Source organism: Fukomys damarensis, unplaced genomic scaffold (genome assembly GCF_012274545.1).
Source record: "Fukomys damarensis isolate Sample0158 unplaced genomic scaffold, DMR_v1.0_HiC HiC_scaffold_17, whole genome shotgun sequence".
Taxonomy (NCBI): domain Eukaryota; kingdom Metazoa; phylum Chordata; class Mammalia; order Rodentia; family Bathyergidae; genus Fukomys; species Fukomys damarensis.
In genome coordinates, this window is record NW_022900929.1 from 74,637,683 (window position 1) to 74,658,806 (window position 21,124).

The 21,124-nt window shown below is 45.2% G+C and overlaps 1 protein-coding gene, 1 long non-coding RNA gene and 1 pseudogene across 4 annotated transcripts in view; 2 read left to right on the forward strand and 1 right to left on the reverse strand.

Moving 5' to 3' along the window:
* LOC104867938 overlaps window positions 1-6,046 on the forward strand; it is a 14,311-nt gene extending 8,265 nt beyond the window's left edge. The window contains exons 3-4 of one of the 3 annotated variants that reach the window (XR_781900.2): window positions 1,786-1,811; window positions 3,954-6,046. This is a non-coding gene — a long non-coding RNA (uncharacterized LOC104867938). The remainder of the gene's footprint in view (window positions 1-1,785; window positions 1,812-3,953) is intronic. The other 2 variants (XR_781898.3, XR_781899.3) reach the window with 2 other exon arrangements.
* Window positions 6,047-6,583: 537 nt separating this feature from the next.
* Window positions 6,584-9,165, forward strand: LOC104868070 (annotated as a pseudogene).
* Gatm (glycine amidinotransferase) lies at window positions 9,099-20,145 on the reverse strand (the record flags this gene model as incomplete). The annotated part of the gene is made up of 8 exons (XM_033765205.1): window positions 9,099-10,422; window positions 11,678-11,794; window positions 12,220-12,283; window positions 12,840-13,004; window positions 13,149-13,286; window positions 14,372-14,562; window positions 15,812-16,007; window positions 19,906-20,145. Coding segments are annotated over 8 exons (1,224 nt in total), but the record flags the coding sequence as incomplete, so codon positions are not given.
* Window positions 20,146-21,124: the final 979 nt, after the last annotated feature.

The following is a 21,124-nucleotide window of genomic DNA, read 5'->3' on the forward strand; positions in this document are numbered from 1 at the left end:
TTTTTTTTTTGTTCTCAGATTGTTACACTTTAAATTTGACTGGCTGCCAATAGAACAGTATTAACCTTGAGTTTTTATCAACAAAGTACAGAAAAGAGCAAGTTAACCTTATAATCACAATTCAAGAATTTGCAATGCACAAGAAATGTTTAAAGCACACCAGTTAAACAATTCAAATTGAAACAAAGATACATTCATCAAATAGTTAAAATTTATAACTTGATTTCTCTTGTAAAATCTCTTTCACAGATAGTCATATAAGAGGTTAGTATATTCCCTCCCTGAGGCCCCTTCCAAAGACAAACTAGGGAGTAACCCAGGGGATCTCACCATTTAGACAGAGGATTTTATCCATTCATTTTCTTTCTGTCCCATTACCGGTGAGCTGGCCTCCGCGTCCTAGAAAGGGAACCCAGGAAATCCTGGGGGCGCGCCTTTTCCCTTCCAAGGAGGCAGACAGTCACTTGCTCCAGTGGGAGTCGGATTGACACAGGGAGCGAAGCTTTCCATGAGAGAATTTAACCCCATAATCATCCTCTTGCTCAGGGGAAAAAACCAATTTTAAAGTTAATGAGAAAACAGTTCAATAGGGTATTTTTGGAGCTTGACCCTCCCATCTTATTCCTAGGAATGAATGTAAGGTTAACACTCAACAGACAGGACACAGACAAGACACACAGGCGCCACAAAAGAAAAAGAACTTAGATTCTACTCAGAAATCCTCGTCAGGGAATCATTAAAACAATCTTTGATTTTTTTCCAACATTTTTAATTTAATTAGATCCTTTTTCTTAACCCGAACTCCCCGCGCCCTGAGGGCGGACTTTAAGTCCTGAACAAAAACTACATACTAACCTGTTGTCCCATCGTTCATGTTGCTCACTTACCTCGAAGGTCGCTTTCTCAGACGGGTGGGTCTGAGCGGACTGCTTATGAGTCGATCTTCCGAGCAGCATCCACCAGGTGAAGACCCCGTGTCTGGAGCCCCACGTTCGGGCGCCACTTGCCCCGGCCCGCGGGGTCAGTAATTGGCAGAGCTCGAGAAGGGGAAGTACCTGGAAATGAGACAAGAGGGGCGCAGAGAGAAGGAGACCAAGCAAAGAGTTGTCAAGGTCTCATTTATTTGCAGATACAAGCAGTTTATAAAGGCAAAAACCGCAAAATTGTAAGAGGAAATAGTTAACCATAAACTTTGGGAGGAGAATGTAACAATAGTGTAACACAATGTTACTATGTAACGGATCAGGTCACTTGTCTGCGCAAACCCGTTGTCATGGGTAACGACGTAACTGTGGTGGTGGGGTGATCAGCGGGTCAACATGGAGGCTGTTTGGTTTTTACTTAGGACAGGCTGGCAGCTTAGTCTACCACAAATGGACACGTGGTGCATTCATGAAAACGTCTCATAACATTTAGCTCCAGAAAGAAGGAAAGAAATGATATGACTGAAAACAAAGTTTGGGTAAAATAGATGAGACATGCACACGAGCACTTCATCTCTATTTCCTCTTTCTCTTTTATAAGGAAACTAATTTCGATCTTGAAGTTTCTCCGTCAGGTCAAGGGACATATGGAGTGTTTTGTACCCAGAATGCTGCCCACCATAGGGTAGAGTTTCTGTACTAGGGATTGGTTAATATTCATGAATGTACGGGGTGAGTAACCCTCATCTGAAGTGCTCAAGGCTGAATGCTTCAGATTATTCTTGGATTTTGTAATATTTGAGGGGGGATCGTGAGTCTAGGATTCCAATCCAAACGTGAGTTCATTTATATTTCGTTGTAGGTACATCTCATATACACAGCTGGAAGGTAAGTTTATACAGTATTTTTAATAATTTTATGCATAAAGTAAAGTTTATGCATTGCAGCTGAAGGGTCTCTTTCTCTTTAGGACACGGAATGAACAGTGTTGTAATACCTGTGTTTTCACTGTGGCCCTCATTGGAGGTCAGGGGTGGAATTTCCCACTTATTGACATTATGTCAGTGCGCAGATGTTTGGAGCATGCTTGATTTTGAAGTTTCAGATAGGAGATGTTCAAACATTCTTACGGCCACGGTTGTTGTGTGGCAATCCGGCATTGTTCATTGCTTCCCATGCAACTTGGTTATTCGGTTCTTTAAGTGTCTTCTTTAAAATCAAGATTGTGTTCTTGGGCAATTTGTTATATAAATCAGAATGTACCGAGTTGGTCAAGATATTGTAATTTTCATAATTTTGGTCTTGTAACTTCCTCAGCTTTGCTCCTAGATTGAATTCTGATCTCAGCCTATTTTCACACAGGAGCTGCTGCATGACTTAGATCACTCTTGTTGTCTTTTTACAGTCATGCTACAGTCACACAAAGTACTGTACAAACCAGTCAGGCGATTCATACAGCAATTTGACACATTAGTGTGTTTATTTTATTGTAAATTTTTAAATATAACTATTTTTCGTAAGACATAATGTGGAGCTACTACAGGACCTAGAAATCCCCTCTGAGGTATATGAGTAGGCCCAAGAGAAGTAAAAATATACGTACACAGAAATGTGTACATGAATGTTTATAGCAACATTAATCATGACAGCCTCAAAGTGGAAATAACCCAAATATTCAACCACTGACCAACGGACAAGCAAAATATGTATAGCCACACAATGGAATTTTACTTAGTGATGAAAAGAAAAAATAGCACTTATACAGGCTGAAAAGTTGATACGACTCAAAAATATTTTGCCAAGTAAAGGAAGGTTCAACTCAAGAGACCACACATTGTATGATCCCATTTACCTGAAATCGACGGCAAGGGAGAGGTTGGTGTGGTCTGCAGTGAGGGGTTAGGGTTAGGGAAGAGACGGAGAGTGCCCAATACTGAGATTTCTTTGTGGGCCACCACTCTACAATTTGTGTCTGATGATCTGATATCTGGAGTTCCTGTGGATATGTGTCTGTTAAGTGCTGTTTTGCCAAAGGAATCTTTCCCTTCGTCTCTCTGTGTTTGGGATTTTGCATTTGAAATTTTATTGTATGAAGTCATTTGAAGTCTAGGTGTCTTTTCTTTTTCTTCAAAGAATTCTTATTCTTTTTATTTTACAAGCCCTTGGGAGAGCCGGCAATCAGTAATCATCTTAACTCCATGCTAGGCTAGCAGTTTTCTGGCTACTAAACAATTTGCCTTGAAGCTGGGTAGCAGACAGTGCTTATAATGACTTCTGGACTTCCGCTTTACCCGAATTCCCAATGTGTGAGCAGGGCTGTGCCTGGTCGAGTTGCAGCCTGAAGCCAAAAAAAGTCAGTGATACTGATCTCATACCTTTAACAGTGTGCTTTTTATTTATTTATTTTGCTCATCATGGTTTTTTCTTTCTTTCTCCATTCCTCTTTCTCTTCCTTTTTATTTCATTTTTATTTTTTTCAGTTCAAGGAAATAAATCCCAGGGCCTCCCACATGCTAGGCAAGATTTCTACTGCTGAACTACACTCCCAGTATGGATTATTTTCACTTTCAAGAGTGGTGCATAAAAGTATTGTTTATCTAAATTTCTGAATACTTTGGTCCCCCTAAGCTTTTGTTTGTTTGTTTGTTTTTTGAGACAGGGTCTTACTATGTAGTTGAGACTGACCTGGAACTAACTCACTATGTAGACCAGGCTGGTCTCTAACTTAGAGCGATCCTCCAGCCTCAGCCTCCCAAGTGCTGGGATTACAGGTGTGCACCCGGCCTGGTCCCTTTAAGTTTTGTGGGCAAGGTTAACACTTCACTGAACTCACTATACTTTCAGCCTGGGCATTGCCTTGAGATTTCTACTTCCTGAGGAGTCTGAGGAGGTGTAGTTGTGTTCTCCCCAGGTTCCTACAAAATCCCACAAGGGCAGCACACCATCAATTTCCTCCTTTATGAAGCCACTTATAATTAACTCTCTAAACATATATCTTCACTTTCTCCTGAAACTGCCCGAAAATGACAGTAGCAGGGTGAAAAGGTGAGAACCTATGAAGACTGTGAAGAGACAAAAGTAGAAAAGAGCAAGTAAGAAACATCTGTCCATTTTGGGACAGCAGCTGATGGAGGAGTGGATCTGATCTGCAGAGCACAGTCCAGGAAGCTGATCCGGAACTGAGCCAGTCAGCCAATGGAATCGCACAGAATGTGCTGCTCTCATCACCAGTCACCAGGGAGAGGGAGGAAGTTGTATTGACTCCTGTGGTCCACTCTGTGGATTTCCCATGATACCTCAGAGACGCTGAACTCACTGGTGCTTTGTCACAAACTGGTCAGCGGGGACCCAGATCTAATGCAACCAGACAACGCTCTAATACACCACATCGAGGGTCCGGTTATCGAGATAAGAGTGACCATGCTAAGGCCATAAATCAGAGACTTGGGACAGTTAATTTAAAGAAAACAAACCCAGGGCCCACACAGACTAAAACTTATGGAAATCGTACGAGTGGAGCAACACATGAAATACTGTAGGCAGCTGGAAACAAACTATTGTTCCCACTCCTTGGCTCAACACCTATTTGTCTTTTTGTGTTTTGGGGAGTTCATATCCCTTTCTTAGGGATACTGTTAGCCCCATTCCATGAAAGTAACCAGAAAAAGGCTATGTTTGGTTGAGAATCTGAATAGCAAAAGGTTTCTTTGAGTTGCAGAAGGCTGTGGGCTGTTATTGCATTAGGACTGTACCATTCCAAGGATAAACTAAAAATTAGAAATGTCAGCCAGCTGCTCTCCTGCAACTGGAGTTTCTGGCAAAAGTCCCTGGCCACTGCTTAATAGGGACCTGTGGGCTTCTGAGCTACAAGAGTACCGAGCGGTGCTCTTCTTCTGAAAGACACTTAATGTTCTCACCATTAAGCATTTATGGAACAGCCCCAGAAACCAAAGGATGTAAGGCTATGTTACGACCCGAAATAGCCCATTGTATCATGGTGGTGTCACGGAAGCATTTCAACGAGGAGGACAATGGCCAGAGCAGCTCAGTGCTAAGATGGAAACGGTGCACACAGGAGCTGCTACTGGGAGTTTCACAGGAGGAATTCACTGTATTTATGACCAGGCCTGACCATGGAGCTTCCTTAGGAACACTTGCCTGCTATCACTGTCGAGGGCCCCCTCCCTTCTACCAATTGCCCAAGTGCCTGGCAACCAGCTTGGCTCCCAAATCAAGAACAGCATGGAGAACAGCGGCTCTAATCTAGAATGTGTGTGGCAGAATCATCATGGAACCCAAGAGTAAGTCAGCTCAGTGGCCTGGGTAACCAGCAGAGTAGAACTGAATACAAATTGAAACTCACATGGCATATACATGGTGTATTATGAGTCTCAGAGCTTTGACAGTGACTTTGGTCTAGCAAATGCCCACTGGAAACTTGGACAAGGGTAGGGACTCCTTTTGTCCCTGTGAAATCTCTATGGGAATTGTGAGGACAAATCCAAGTAGGGCGTGGTGATGCTTATCAAATAAACCCTCTGGCAGGGTCTGAGGTGGTCGGGGTCAACAAGTTGGTGCCCTAGTTTAACCTTAATACTTCAAGTGAGCAGATACAGGAAATTCCAGCCGTGTAGTGGCGGGCCAAATGATGACATGTCGTTGGTCCCTTGTAATGCTCCAACTCAATAAAAATTGCCTATCTTCCAGGAGAAGCCCAGCATCCGTAGTTCTCTGTAAGAGGTATCCCCAGGGGAAAACATTCATTGTACAGCTAGCTAAGGAGCTACGGTGTCTCTTCACTTACTGCTTGGGGAAACTTGAATACTCGCAAGCCACATCCTAGGTTCAGTCCCAATGCTCAATGGCTAAAGCCAATGCTGCCAACCCTATCCCGGGACTGCAGCAGCAATCGCATACGTGATATATGGCAATATACAGTGTTAGTTCAGCTCTCCTGGCTGCATTTCATCAGATGAAGATATTTACCATGCTGCCTTCAGTAATGAGCAAAGAAATCTCGGCTTCAGTGGACTTACCATATTTCTCTTCACCTTCAAAATAATGGCTTAATGGAAAATGAGAAGACACAATTAAATCTCCTGCTTTTAAAATGGGGATTAACAAAGGACCAAAGGGTTGGGTTATGAACTTACAGCATGTGTCATGCAGTCTACCATAAGGGAGATTACAGATGGGTCATTAGATAATTAGGCAAAATGAACCATGTAGAAGCTAATAAAACTTACGGTAATTCAAATATTGATAAGCAAGTGTGTTGGGAGATTGTACTACCCCCGACCCCAGATATTATCCCTCCAGTGCAGAAATGGCCTGAACAATGCTTTGACTGGAGCAGGGACAGCTTGATTGTAGTTCTTAATCACTCCACGGATTCACATAACAAAGACGGCTGCAGACAAGACAGGTCAGCGATGGTCAAGTTAGTCCAAAAATATGAGAACGTTCATGCTGGACTTCGTGAGTAGTCCAGCAACCTGTTTAAATACAAACTGGTTGTTAAAAATGTGTAGAGTCTGTACATTTTTGGCTATTTGTGTGCCATTTTAAGAGAAATGGTCACTCTCAAACTGTGAGTGATCATCTTCATATACAAGGGACTTACAGACGGAGGGTGCAGACTATGAAGAATTTTTGGGACCATGACTCACACACCGGTGAGGGTGCAAGTGTTATAAGGAGGGTGATAACTGACCTAACAAGGTTCTGAAAGAGAAAGATTAGAATCAAAGGACTTGCTCAAAAGGTTCACCCTTTTTTTCTGCAACAGAGGGGGGGGCATCCCTTTTAGAAGGCTGAGAAGTGTATGCTAATGATAGGATGAGGGCTGACTTTCCTCTCTAAAAGCTCATTAGCTGGGAAGGCTGGGTGGGGGCGGATGGAATGTGATGGCCCAGTGCCCATATGTGTGCAACTCTCTGGGCCTGACGTCCAAGGGTCTCTTATTTTCTCAATGAAAAAGAACACGGCTAAGAAAGTGCGGTGAGGTCTGGGGCAGTCACCAAGGCGAATACAGAGGGTGTAACAGAACAGCAGGGTCTCAGTGAGGCAATGGAACTTGCACCCTGCATGAGGACCAACCCACATGGCTGCGTGGATTCGTGAGGCAGGAGTCAGCCTAGTGCAGGGCAAACAGGTGTCCCTGTGGCGGATGAAAAAGCACACACTGAAGGAGTTGGCAAGGGAATGGTTGAAACCTGTGGTTCACTTCAAAATGCACATTCTATGCAGATTGCTTATGAATAAATTCAATCAGCAACTCCAAAACAGGGGCTCTTTTTTTCATTTTTCATTCAGTTGGTCCTCTTTGCTCACAAGATATGCAGACATTTCTGAATGACTGAAATAAATAAGAAACTAAAATCTGACCCTGGTATACATTTCTGAATACAAGTACTGGGTTTAAATCTGGGATGCATTAATCAGTTATGTTAGAGAGTTAGGAATCTGTCCCAAGAGCTACATTCCTATAATTTACCTAATTGAAATGATTACAGTGACATCAAACTCTGATGAAATGCAATCTGGAACACAAATTTTATTAGAATAAAAATACACAACAGTATCCAACATTAAAATTATTTCACATCACACATTTCCTCTGTTCATTTTTTTCAAATGCTTTTAAAGTATATGCTTCAAAGAATTTGCACATTTCAGGTCCAGCAGTCAATAAAGTTTCTGAGGAGCATCCAGGATCCTGGGGCCCAGACTCTGCCTGGTTTCCTGGGAGTTCTGAGGACAAGGACAACCTCGTCCCCCTGAATTCAGCAGTGATGCCATCAGACTCAGCCTTCTCTTTGTTGTTTCTGATTCATGTGCAGTGGACCCCAAAATTCATGGGGATTTCATTCCTAGGGCACCTGGAAATTGTGCCAAGTGGAGAATCACAGGACTCTTGGCTTTGCAGATTCACCAGGATGAGCACTGAATCCCCACCCACACCTCCAAGACTGGCAATTCAGAGCTTGCTGGGGGACAAGGACTTGGCCATGGGAGCAGCGAGAGATTTGCCAGGGGAGCTCTTCCCCCCAGTGTTCACGGAGGCCTTCACCAGGGGACTCCGAGCTCCTGAATGCAACGGTGCCACTCTGGCCCTTTTCCTACCTGCCCCGAGGGGCACTGATGAGCACGAGGAAACCACATACATCGGACGAGGAGGGGGATGTTATGGAGGTGGAGAAAGAGATTTTACAAGCTGTGCTGGATGGACTTGATGTGTTGCTGGACCAGAATGCTCGCCCCAGGAGGTTAAAACTGCAAGTGCTAGATATGCGGGACTTGCACAACAACTTCTGGAGAGTCTGGGCTGGAAGCAGGTAGAAGCCTGCTCCTCCCCGGAAGCCATGGAGGGGAGAAACAGAAGAGTGGGGCGAGGGCAGCACAAAGCAGTCCTTCAAGGTGACTGCAGACCTAGAGCTCAGTCAGGAACCTCTGTACCTATTCCAATCCCACCTCAAGTGGGCCCAGGACAGGAGAGGCCTGGTGCAGTTGGATTGTCCAAAACTGTGCACCAAAGCGGCAGAGTTTTGAAGTATCATAGAAATCACAGAAATCGTGAATCTGGGTCACTGCTGGACACTCTCCACCCTACCTCGTTTCATCCCTTATCTGGGAGAGATGCAAAATCTTCACAAATGAATTCTCTATGATATCTCTGTTCCTGAATTCATTTCACCAGAAAACACAGAACAGTTAGCACCCAATTATCTCCCACTTTTGGCAGCTTCAACACCTGCAGAGTTTTATGGAATCTGTCGCTTTCCTCGAATGCCACCTGGGCCAGGTGCTCAGGTGCCTGACATCACCCGCGGACCCTTTCATTAATTTACCGCCAGCTTTCACACTCTTGACTGGAGCCGGCTGCCATGTTGGCCCAACACGGGACACCTGAGACACTTGGATCTCAGCGGTACCAGGCTGACTTGTTAAACTCCAATCCCTTCCGATCTCTCCTGGGTAACACTGCAGCCACTCTGAGCACCCCACACTTGCAGGCCTGTGGGTCACAGATGCCCAGCTCCATGCCTTTCTCCCTGCTCTGAGTCAGTACTCCCAGCTCACTGCATTGTTACATGTGGAGCCCGTGTCTGCAGCCACCCCGGAGAACGTGCTGTGCCACACGGCCAGGCTGAGCAGTTTATGCCTAGAAATGCACTCTGTTCCTCATGAGGTTTGTTTCCAGGCATGTTGTCCACCAGCTGAGGCAGGACCAGATTCATGAAGGGCTGAGAAGGACCGTGCTCACTGGGATATATTTTAATGGGGAAGCCTGTTGCCTGTACTCCACTCCATGCTGCGTGTGTGTAACCCTATTTAGTTCGACCCACATATTCTACGCTTCCTTCTGGCCAGCCAGGAACACAGGACTTTTGTTTCAGCGTAAATGAGAAAAAGACAGGTCAGACAGCAAACTTGGAGAATCACTGGATCAAGAATTAAAGTGATCTTTGTGGATCCGGGTCCTAGAAAGCATCAGAAAGGGGAATCTGAGTTTCTAGCTAAAAATTCAGGCTTGAAATGAATGTGTGGATGCATGTAAAGAAATGACCTGAAATAAAGAGAGATGCACCTAAAAGAAAAAAAAGAATGTGCACATCTGTAAACAAATCTGAGATTACCAAAGATGCCATCTATTACATACTGAACATCAAGATTTAGGAATGGGAACTGACAGTTATACCCTATCATACTAAACATTTCTGTAAATTCCTGGAAAGACAGGAACAGTTTAAAATAGTTCTCTTGAAATGAGGTAAGTTGTATGACATAGTTTTTAGTAGCACATTTCACCAGCGTTAAGTAGAAAATATTAAAAATATTCATGAAAAATTCATGTCAATGTTTGCATAATCTAGCTTATTTTTTTAAAAACTCAACTTCTTTATTAGAAAAAAGAATTATCTGGTTCTACTTAGGATCTGTGTAAATTCTGTCTTTCATTTAGAAAAAAGAAGTGGTACAAACATTCACAAGCCTACTAAAAAGAAAAAAAAACAAAACAGAAAACGAAGATTAGACCTAAATATTTCAAGCTGCCTTATGGAAAGAAAAGTAAAAACAGAGGTAGATGGTTAAATATTAGTGGCCAGGTTACTCAGGTGACTAATTTTTGTCTTGGTACATATTCACCAAGGTTTTACACCAGAAGCCAGAGGAAGTTAACTTTAGAAGAAGAAAGTAACCCTCATCAGAAGTTATTTTCCTTATGTCAAAGAAAAGTAATAAAAGTAAACCAGAATTGAGACCCCTGTTAAGGATATGATTGTTTAAAGCACTACGAGTCATGCACTTGATAAAGCAGGAGAAGGAGCCTAGCCCTAAGCCTCCTGGGTAATCGGGGGCCACGCCCCAGCCCCCGGAGGCTGTCAGTCAAAGTAGGACTGAAGGGAGCCCCGGCGGCGGATGTCGCAGGTCCAGCAGTGGAAGCCTCCTCCCAGGGAATTGGCATGGCGGATGCTGACCTTAATGGTGCTGATACCTGCATTGGAAGAGAAGGCGGAGGTCAGGCAGGTGGACCAGGTGAAGATGCTCCTGCAGAAGTGCACCTAGAGATAAGGAGGGGTCCTGCTCCTAGTCCTCTGGGCCATCCAACCCAGAGCAGTCTTTTCTTTTGCCATTTTCTTCCCACCAACTGTATTTTATCTCATCTATTCCAGCGCTACTGGAAAATCGCCTCCAAACAGTCAGCAGAGGCTCTGAGAAATCTCGTTCTCTGGACTATTTACAAGTCAACCAACGAGATGAGCAGAGATGGCTAACAAATACCCAAAAACGACAACTCATAAAATTCCAAGGGCTTTTAGAATTATGCTTCACCTTGTCCGACTGTTTCTAATTTTACCAGGGTGATCTTGCAGAAAAAGCATCATTTAGCCAACGTGAAAAATTGACTTTACATCGTCACATACCAGTAAGGAGAATGTATCTGATACAGGTTCGCTTTGCCAAGCCACAATGATGAAAAAACAGAAAAGGGCTCTTATGTTAGCATGTGGGCTGAGTGGCTATGTGGGTACCAAGCCTAATCAGGCCATTGGTTTAATCCGGTACCATCTGTGATGACCTCAAAGTGCACAGAGTGCTTCACCAGAAGAATTGTGTCAGGCACTCAATTTGTTCCCGAGGGCTGGTTGTAACCCAGGTTGGTCAGTGAAGGCTCAGCTCCTCTCCACAGCCTTCACAGCCTCTCTCCTGCACACAGGCAGATCTCAGGGTCCTTGGAGAGACCCTGGCCCAGGATCTCTCAGTTAACTCCGCACAGGAAAGGATGCTGTCATGTTCCTTGCAGGACTCTTTAAGGGTTAAATCTGCATCTGAGACCATCAAGAACCTGGCATTGAGGTCATAACACAATACTGTGCGCCTAAATTAAAACTAAAATTCCAGTCATAAGCCAAGTTGTTCGCGTGTCAGGCTGGTCGTCACTCGAGGGTCCACCGTATTTGAGTCATTGGTCTGAATTTTGGACATCAGGGTTAACAAACTCTCCTGAAGGAAAATACAGTCCTGCTCTTTAGTTCAAAGCTGAGTGATCTCCTGCTTTTCAGTTCTTTTCACACAGCTAAGTCATCTGTATCTGCACCCTCGCCAGGCTTTAAAATACTTGATGACAATTCCTTCTAAGAGGAAGAGAAATTGAATGAGGTAAACCTCTCCTCAGAGCTGCATGGTTTTCTTTAGTTCTTCTGGCAGTGTTTCCACGTAGGACAACACACGGCACGCCCCATACGTACCCAGCTTCTCGAACATCTTTTGAGTCGGGACTTCGTTGGCGTCCACCATGACACGTTTCTCGTCCAGCATGAGGACGTTCATGGAAAGCCACTTGGACGACATCCACAGTGGGTGATCTGAAAGCACCAGAAACTGTTAAACCCTGTCCGCTGCCATTTCTGCTTAAAGCCAGGATTTACCAGTGAAGGGTAGGAACGCAGCAGCTCGATTTTTTTGGTAGCTCACTTTTCTAAAAACAACATATCGAGAAATGTTACAAATCAACCCATACGCATCACACACTTGGATGTCATGCTATTTTCTTTCTAAAGTCATACCTTGCTTTACTTGTTTTAGTGTCATCTCACTTCCATTTTCTATGGAAGGAAAAGTTGCAAACACAAGTCCCAGCCTTGTTCTAGAATTCACTGTCACCACTTTACTCCTTACTGGGGAAACATTTTCGCTAACTGGCTAGGATTCGGGCTGCTCTCAATAGCTGAAAGATCGTTGGTCACTGAAGTAATCCTTTTAGACTGTAAGTGTTAAAAAGTAAACCTACCATCCGGGATGGTTGGGGTTGGGGGAGTAACGATGGTCCATCCTGCTTTCTTGAAAAGATCAATCTGCAAGACAAAAATAACCAAAGCAGGCTTAAATCTATATTTACTTCGCCTCTTCTTGTAGGGCAGTGGCTCCATTCTGCCCTGAAGAGTAGACGGCTGGAAGGGAGCCTGACCCATTCTGGAGGGCAGGCGGGGTGCGCCAGTTTTAGCTGCAGTTGTAAATTATGAGACAGTATCAGTTTATTCAACAGAAATAGCCACATATGTACAAACTCCATGTCTGGACAATAGCAGGCAGCTGAAATCATTGTTTGATGATGCTGTACTGATTGTCACAGCAACTGCATCTATTTCTGGGTGTTGGGCATCTTATAACAAACATTCCATCAATAATGCTCGGGCTGGGGATTTAGCTCAGTGGTTCCACCACCTGCCTCACAAGTGCAAGGACTCAAGTTCGATCCCCAGTGCCAAAAAAAAAAAAAAAAAAAAGTCTGATGATGCTCGATCACAATACTGTTGAACACTGCTGAATTTGTCATCTGGAGCCACAGAAGTGCTTAAATTAAGTGACAATTGCTTCAGTTGCTTTCCAGTGTTCCAGGAGCTCTCTTACCTGGTGACATGGTCGGTCAGGGTTGGACAGCACGAGACCAGGCCCAATGATGTTGAAGGTGGCATCAATGTGCATCGGGTTGGGGTCTTTAAAGGAAATGATATGTACTCTGTAGTGTGGGGTGAGGTGCCTACGCATCCACTCAATGCCCAGGTGGTTTGTCACCTGAAAATCAAGAGAAGTCACATAGCCTACAAAGACTCGGTTCTATGTTTCGAAAACCAAATACATGCAGAATGAGACCATTTTAATTTAGAAATAAGTAACGGGCAAATACAGTGTGGAGTTTCAGGAGCAGCCTTTACTAACCTGGCTTCTCTGTGCAAAAATATCTCTTCCGGCTCGAATAAAGTCAGCAGCATCAAAGCAGGGCTCAAACTCGGTGGTCACGAACTTTCCCTGAGCAGCTAATTTGTGTCTGTCTTCCACGCTGTGGATGGGATAATCCTAACGGGAACAAGGAGGGACACAAGCAACGCGTGGGCTTCCTGTGGGACTCACCCGTGAGGGTGCACCTTAGTACAAACACATTAGCACAGGGCTCTCACTTCCCCAAATACTGCTACTCTGTTCCAGGCTAAAACATGCGTAGGGAAGACACAGGCTCGTGACAGAAAAACCAAAACCATAAAACCACCACAAAGCCAAAAATTCAGACATGGCATCACAATAATTTCCTGCTACTTAGGAATACGTGGCGCAGGGCAGAATCTGAAAAGAATTCTGAAAAGAGCCCATGATTCATACACAGATTTATGTCACTGTCCATGGTATGAACAGGGAGCAGGGCAAAGTCACTCTGATCTTTCAGAAAAGGCACTTGGTCCTGAGACTGACTGATGCTGTGGGATGGGACGCCCCGCTTTCCCGCCAGACTGGGGCGTGGTGTAATTAGTTATTTCTTTCTGTCTTTGAACCCCTAGAAGAAATTTCGGTTTTTATACTTTTGTCCTATACATGCTCAAATACTAAGTGAGTTAATAAGGGACACACAGAGGCTCCTTGGTACAAAGATACCAGAGCCTGTGGCTGCTCAAGTCCGGGATATAAAACAGTGCAGAACTTGCCCGCTGTCCATGCCTATCCCCTGTGCTTTAATCAGGCCTGGATTACTCATTACACACAGCGAGGGAAGAGCGGTGCGAACAGCTCCAGAAGGCTGGCTGTGCATTTCATTTTGCTGTGAGTCTGGCCTGTAGACCGGGTTCTTCTTCTAGGAGAAGGGAAGGGACTTCAGCGTAGTGATTCTTCTGATTCCACCAATGAACAGCAGTGTCCCCTGTGGCCAAGTCTCCCGTAAGGAAAAGAAGCTACAGGGGCTAGGGCTGTTGTGAGAAATAAACACAGCAAAGCCCGGGAACCAGCACCAAAAAAATGCCGGCTAATATCATCTCTATCATTGTCACCGGACCACTTGCTCCTCTTGTTATCCTAAAGCAGGGGCTATCTTGGTCGCTGGACTGGGAACCCAGGCAGAGAATGTGTCCGACTCCTGTGGATTATTTATAAGCTCGCCTATCACTCGGGCTCACCTTGTCATAGAGCTCGTCCACCATTGTGGGCTTGGGAGCCGTGGTCCACTTGGCTCCGCGGTGGAAGTAGTCTTTGATAAGCGAGCGGTACGCCCTGTACTCAAAGAAGCGCGAGCGCCAAGCCATGGGTGCCTCGATGATCTCGGTCCCCACGACGATCAGGATGTCCCGGGGCATTGCGCCGTATAAACCTGGCAGCCACCCACAGTCACACATGTTCAGTTGAAAGCAAGATCAAAGCAGGTGCTTTTAAAACACGTTTCTCTGAACCATCAAGTAACAAACTACCAGCTCTGATCATTTCCCTACAAATCAGACACCTGCACAGCTACCTCAGTAATGCAAATTTCCAAGTCAGGGCAATCTATGCAATACATTCTAGCTTGTTTTGTTGTTGTTGTTGTGTTTTGCTTTTGGTAAAATAACTACCAGAACACTGTACCTGTATCTGTGCACATAATTATATAAAATGGAGAGAGGTGGAATGATACATACTAGAAAATTAACACACATTTGGTGTGGGGTGGGGTGGCCAAGCAAAAAAGAAAAACAAATTTGAAGCAATAAAGTGGTTGTTCACAGAGATGCTGAATGAACCACCAAGCTGACTTACTCGTTGATTCCTTTTTTGCTATTCTAAGACAGAATTCTTAAAGCACTATCAGCCTCAAAAGAGAAAACTGGGCTACAGACCATTCTCGAGCTATAAATTACAGAGCTCAAGCACAAAAACAGGCATGCGGTGATGCCAATTAGAAAGAAAACAGGAATGTTTTACAGTGGACCCTTGACTTACAAACTCAATTTGTTTGAGAGGGCTGGCTGTAACCCAGGTTGGTCAGTGAAGGCTCAGCTCCTCTCCACAGCCTTCAGTCTCTCTCCTGTACACAGGCAGACCTCAGGGTCCTTAGAGAGACCCTGGCCCAGGATCTCTCCGTTAACCCCACACAGGAAAGGATGCTATCATGTTCCTTACAGGACTCTTTAAGGGTTAAATCCGTAGTTGAGACCATCTGGAAGCACAAGCAGCCAGTATTGGGTTCGTAACTCAAGACTTCGGTCCTAAGTTAAAACTCAAATTCAGGTTGTAACCCAAGTTGTTCATATGTCAGGCAGGTTGTAACTTAGGGGTCCAGTGTACTTTTACTTCTGTTCTTGAGGAAACTTAAACAGAAGTCCCTCTCTTTACTAAAGGAGATGACCACAGAGTCCAGGGAAAATTGCTTCTTTCAAGGAAACCCCAGCAGGTGTACAACAGAGTTTAGCGTACAATCCTAATGGTACCCAAACGAACCAAACTGTTTCTAAATAATCTCTAGCCTTGAGGGATTGGTTAAACCAAGGATCTCCCCCCAAATTCTCAGACCTTTCTCTTTTCACACATTTAAGAAAGACTTTGAAAAGCGAGGCGCTGGCAGCTGAGTCTGCCGCAGGGCTTACCCGTAGATTCAAAATCAGGAGTTTTATACTTAAAAGACCAGTCGATGGGGTCAGGTCTCCTCACTATCACTCCTTCCATCCTTAAAATATTGCACATTTCTTCAATTTCAGCAACAGCCTTTTTCAAGTGATCTTTGGGAAAATATTGGCCTCCATACTTTTGGTAAAATGGCCAGTACTTCTCGTATGTGTTGGCCTAGAAGTAGAAGAAAGGAAATGAAGTAATTACGGCAGAAACATTCAACTTCCGGTAGGCGTGGTCGCTGGAGGAGGGTCCCGCATGGAGACCAGAGCCACAGTGTACACCGCGGATCCCCCACACTGAGCTCCAGGTCCCCGGGCAGGCACTCAGTATTTCCTGAAGGAAGAGCTCTCAATTAGCCTGATATTTTGAGGCTTTCCGATCCTTTTTCTCAGATCTCCTGCCCAATCACTAGTAGCATCTGTGCCTCCTCATCGACTCTAGGCTGCCCTTCAGGGAGAAAACAGGATCCAACTGAGATTGCTTATTATGGTTCATGTTGCTTCCAGTGGCTTTTGCCCATCAAGACTGGACTAGATGTCTAGACACAGTATTTCTCCAGATTTGTTCTCTGATTCCACTTTCACCACTGTCTGGTAAGTATCAGGTGCATGAATTTAAACTCACCTCTTGCCAGTTCACAATCTAGGTTCACCGGATCTCAGCCTGGAGGATAGGGAATAAGCCAAAACCAGATCTCTAGAAATCATGAAGGGTGCCTATGAATCTCTAAGTAAGGGGTTGGTAAACTAAGGCCCATGCCCAAATCTGGCCCAGGCCTGGTTTTTTGTAGAGACAGTTTTTAAGTGCACACAAGCACACTCATTTGTTTATGCAGTGCCTGTCATTGCTTTTGCAATACAAAGGTAGAACTGGAGACAGGAAGCTGCAACGCAAACTTGGGTTCTGAAAAGCCTTAATTATCTATTATCTGGCCCTATGCAGAGAAAGTCTGCTGACCCCTGTCCAGAGTCACTAACTAGTTCCTTTACTTTTCAAGATCTGTAGTCCCGTTAACGGCAGAATTTTTGAAGTATGAAAAATATCATCAGCATCAAACATCTGAAAGGTTGAAGGCCAGTTCTCTCTCTCTTGCAAAAATAAACAAGCTCTCTAGTTGTACTCCTGGGGATTTCTGCAGCGGCAACCTAAGAGCAAGGATAATGACTCTTTATATTCTTCTCTACCACATCCTGGTACTGCTTATCCATTCACCACTTCCTGCTTCTCATGCCAGGCACATCTCCTACCCCTCTCTAAGGAACAAGAGGCCTTTGATGGTTTAACACAGAGTTATAGCGGACGCTCGGTTATGCTGTCTCGCCGGCCTCCTTCCAAAGTATCCTGCGTGACTATTTGTGCAGAGTGAACCTTGCGAAGTTTCCTGGGAGAAAAAAAAATTATTTGAACAACTGTGAGTTTGTCCAGCTTACAGTCTGGCAGGTGTTGGACAAAGTCCAAATGATCAGGGCAAATTACATTTTTCAAAAGCCAGTTGGAAACTGTTGACACATCTTCTGTAACCCTGATGAATGAGGCAGCAATTATTTACCTAGTGTCTGCAAGATAGCAAATGCTGTATTAGATGCTCAGCATATGATGCTGTTAATCATCTGCAGAGATGTGGCTGTGTTCCTGGAAAACTCTACCATCCTCCAGGGCCTAAGATCATGGGGCAGGGGTGCTAAATGAAATTTTAAATACTATCTTCAGAAACAGCAACAGAAACTAACTCTGTGTTTATCCAGCAACAAACTTATGTTACAACAACCTTCATTAGTTTTATATTTTATAAAAGGTCCCCTATCAAGAGCTTTATTTAAAGAAATACAAAAGCAAAACCAAAAGCAAGTGTTTACGATGTTTTGCAGAATAAAAAGCCATTTGACTTTTTAAAAATGGTGCTATCATGTTCCTTACCCTTTTCTTAAAATTTCTCTAGCATTTATATTTTCCAGGATATCTCATGCTCTCATGGCCTATAAACAGTTAACTACATTATTTTCTTTTATTGTTCTCAAGCTGATTAATGCATCTGTGTCATTCTTTTCTGTCTTCTAGGGGCCCTGCATACCTCTGATTCTTTTTTTCTTCTCCCTCCTTACGTAACTTAGCCTGTCATATAAAACAGTAATAACCACAAAAGTGAATGAAGTTAATACTGTCAATGGCACTAAAATCTACAACCAGTATAGTCCCTTGCGCGTTTAAAAAGTAATTGGCAAACTGCTATGTATAGTAAGGTGTAGCTCAACACGTGACTTTTTACTTCAACTTTAATCCTGTTAGGTAGTTGGCAAACTTCTTAATATCCTCAGAAAATCTGTGAAATCTTTCACAAGATCAAAGAGCTAATTAACCAAGACTAGCTATTAAGCTTTTATCAAATACCTAACTGAATCTGTCTCCTGACTTAAGTATGATAAACTTTCCACGCACTCATGAAGTTACAAAGTCTAAAGTCATAAAGCAAGTGACAAAGAACTCCTCAAAATAATGTCTGAGAAGTCTGATTCCATGAGATCACAGGGTATGAAAGTCAATAAAATAAAGACAAGTAAAAAGATAAACTACTGCCTGACTTTGAACTTTAAGTTTACCCAATTAAATCAGTTAGGGGATGGGACAACTTCTTTTCCAGGCCTTTAAAAAAACATATGGATGTGGGGGGGGACGTCAATCTTTTCCTCAAATTTTAAATATCAGAACCAAGGGTAGTTTCAGAACAGTTAGAAGAAATTATTTTTCCTGTTACCCTTTCTTCTGGCCTAATTTAAGAACCATTCCTGCCAGGAGACTTTCTAACTAGCCAATACTTGATGGCTTTTTCCTAGCCCTCCCGGCATGTCCCCTGCCCGGCCCGTTGGTTAACATAAGGCACCTCGTGTTGTTTTTGTGCAAGCGCTGGAAGGAAGTCCTTCTGTGTTAATACCTACAGAGCCCTGTTACAGGGGAGATGGTATTTCTGATGGTGGCGATGACACTGTTGTTACAAAACGTACTTCTGCAATCTATGTTACAAGTGAAAATGTAAATATTCAAGAAGAACTTACACACACTCGGGACATATCTCTAAAGTGTATTAATGGGCTCTTGGGCTCTGTCTAAAAGGAGGAAGATGCTCCCTTGGATACAGGACCTTTATGTAGTTTACCACCTGCCCACAAGCCCATAGGCTGCTGCGGTCCTGAGAATAATGCAGATGCAGAATCCTAGGAGTTTCTTTAAAAAGGGGGTCTGTGGAGCACCGAGGCAGGATGCTAGCAGGGAGAACGGCTCAGCCTAGAATGAGCGCCTGCTAATCCACCAGATTAGCGCGCCTCTCAGACGATGCAGACTGAAATAGGGGTCTGGACGCGCACCCGAGAGCAGCTTGTGAAGAATCCTGAACACCATGGGGCTTCCTCCTGCGTGTGGGGTGGTGTGAAGCAGAGGAGGGATGGGAGCAGGATGGATAACGAGATCCAGGGATTTGGCTTACAACCCAAATCCCTGGTAACAGCTAGAATCCTGTCCAGAGAGGAGCACGAATGAGGACAGCAGAGGTGTTCAGTGCAACCACCCAGGAGCAGATGGGCTCCCTGCCAGAGGACAGGGACGGGGGAAAGATCCAAGGAGAAAGCCTTGGAGACCTTGCAGGATGTGACTTTAGGAGCAGTGAAAGGTGACTGGTGTCTAACCTTGAACAAATGGGGTGACAGGTTTAAACGGAAGGCAGAAGGCTCTGGGGTAGCAGGGTAGCTGACAACTAACTGTAGCTGTGCAAGGTCCTGCCTGATACCCACGGAGAAGTCTCAGGAGACAGAGGAGGAGGAAGCCAAGGCCGGCAGAATGGCTAAGAGAAGGCTCCCAGGGAAAACCTGACGGACTGCAGCAAGGGAACGAGGAACTGAGGAGAACACTTCCTGGGGGAAGGGGTCTCGGAATCCTGGGATGTTTCAGGAAGGAACTAGCTTGGGTCAGTAGAGTCAAAACCCACAGAGGGGCCAAGCAAGGTAGCTTAAAGTGCACCCCTGGGAGCAGCCGCAGAGGAGCAGAAGGGAGCAGGCGCCCACGCACAGCCTCACTTTACCTTCACCTCCACCGTGAAGGGCGGCACACAGGCGTTTTCGGCTCTGCCCACGATCACTTCCTCCAAAGGATCCCACTCGTTGTAGGAGGAGACAGGGCAGTCCTTGGGCAGAGGATCGGAGGCCTTGTCATCAGCTGCACAGGATTTCCGGGAGGAAGCTGGAGCTGCCTGGGTGCTCTGGAAAGTTCGCTGCACCCATCCTGTTAAGTTTCCTCCGAGCTTTGGAGAACAACAAGAGCATCACCCGGCTGCCCCACTCCACATGTGGGGGCGGGAGGAGTGGACAGGGACAGAAGGTGAGAACTCAGGGTGACAGCCAGCATTCAAAACCTTTTAGGGGATGTAACCAAGGCGATGACTGCGTGGGTGAACAGGGGTCGCAGGGGTTTTGCCTGTAACCTTGTTTATCTGTAAATCCTCCTGATGGGTTTCACCCCTAGCAATAATAGTCGTCCCCCTTCGCATCTCAGAGTGGGGTTCCTCTCCTGAACACCACAGTCCCTCTCCTCCCAGGAAGATTCCCCCGTAGGTCCAGCTGCAGGAGGAGCACCCTTTCCCCCTCCGCTTCCAAAGTCCCCAAATTTAGGGGTCCCCCAAATAACCATTTGTAAGGAAACTTATCTTTCAGAATAACCAGCTACGAAAGTAAACTTTTTTCACCTCTGACAATACCGCTCCACCCTCAGTATTCACCTGCCACCTGCCCCGTTGTACAGGTGACCTTAGGCACCCCCGCTAAGGCATGGAGTTAAACTAGGAAGGAGATTTAAGAATTTAAAAAGGCCTTTTAAATGCAGGCCCTACAAAACCTAGAGCAGCAAGAGTGTCCCTCCATCTGTCACCCCGGGCAAACCCGACCCCCCACTCTCTAGCTCCTGTTTGATAAGAAGGGAGCGGAGGGGCCCTGGGGTGGGGACCTGAGCGACGGTGACAGCCAGTGGAGTGACAGCTGCGGGAACCAGCTGTTCCCCGCGGACGAGGTGGGGGCCCTGCCCAGCTTCGCCTGGCTGGGGCGAAGCAGGGTCTGCGGGACGGGACGGGACCGGAGGAACCCTGGGGACACCGGGCTTGCTCTCCATCCCCGATGTCCACGGAGCCCCTCCGCCCACCTCACCCTCGCTTTCCCGAAAGCTCCCTACCTCCTGAACCCCAATAACGCTGCCTGTGTGCTAAGCGGTCCCGACGTCCCCACGCCCTCCTCGCCCGGAGCTGAGACTCA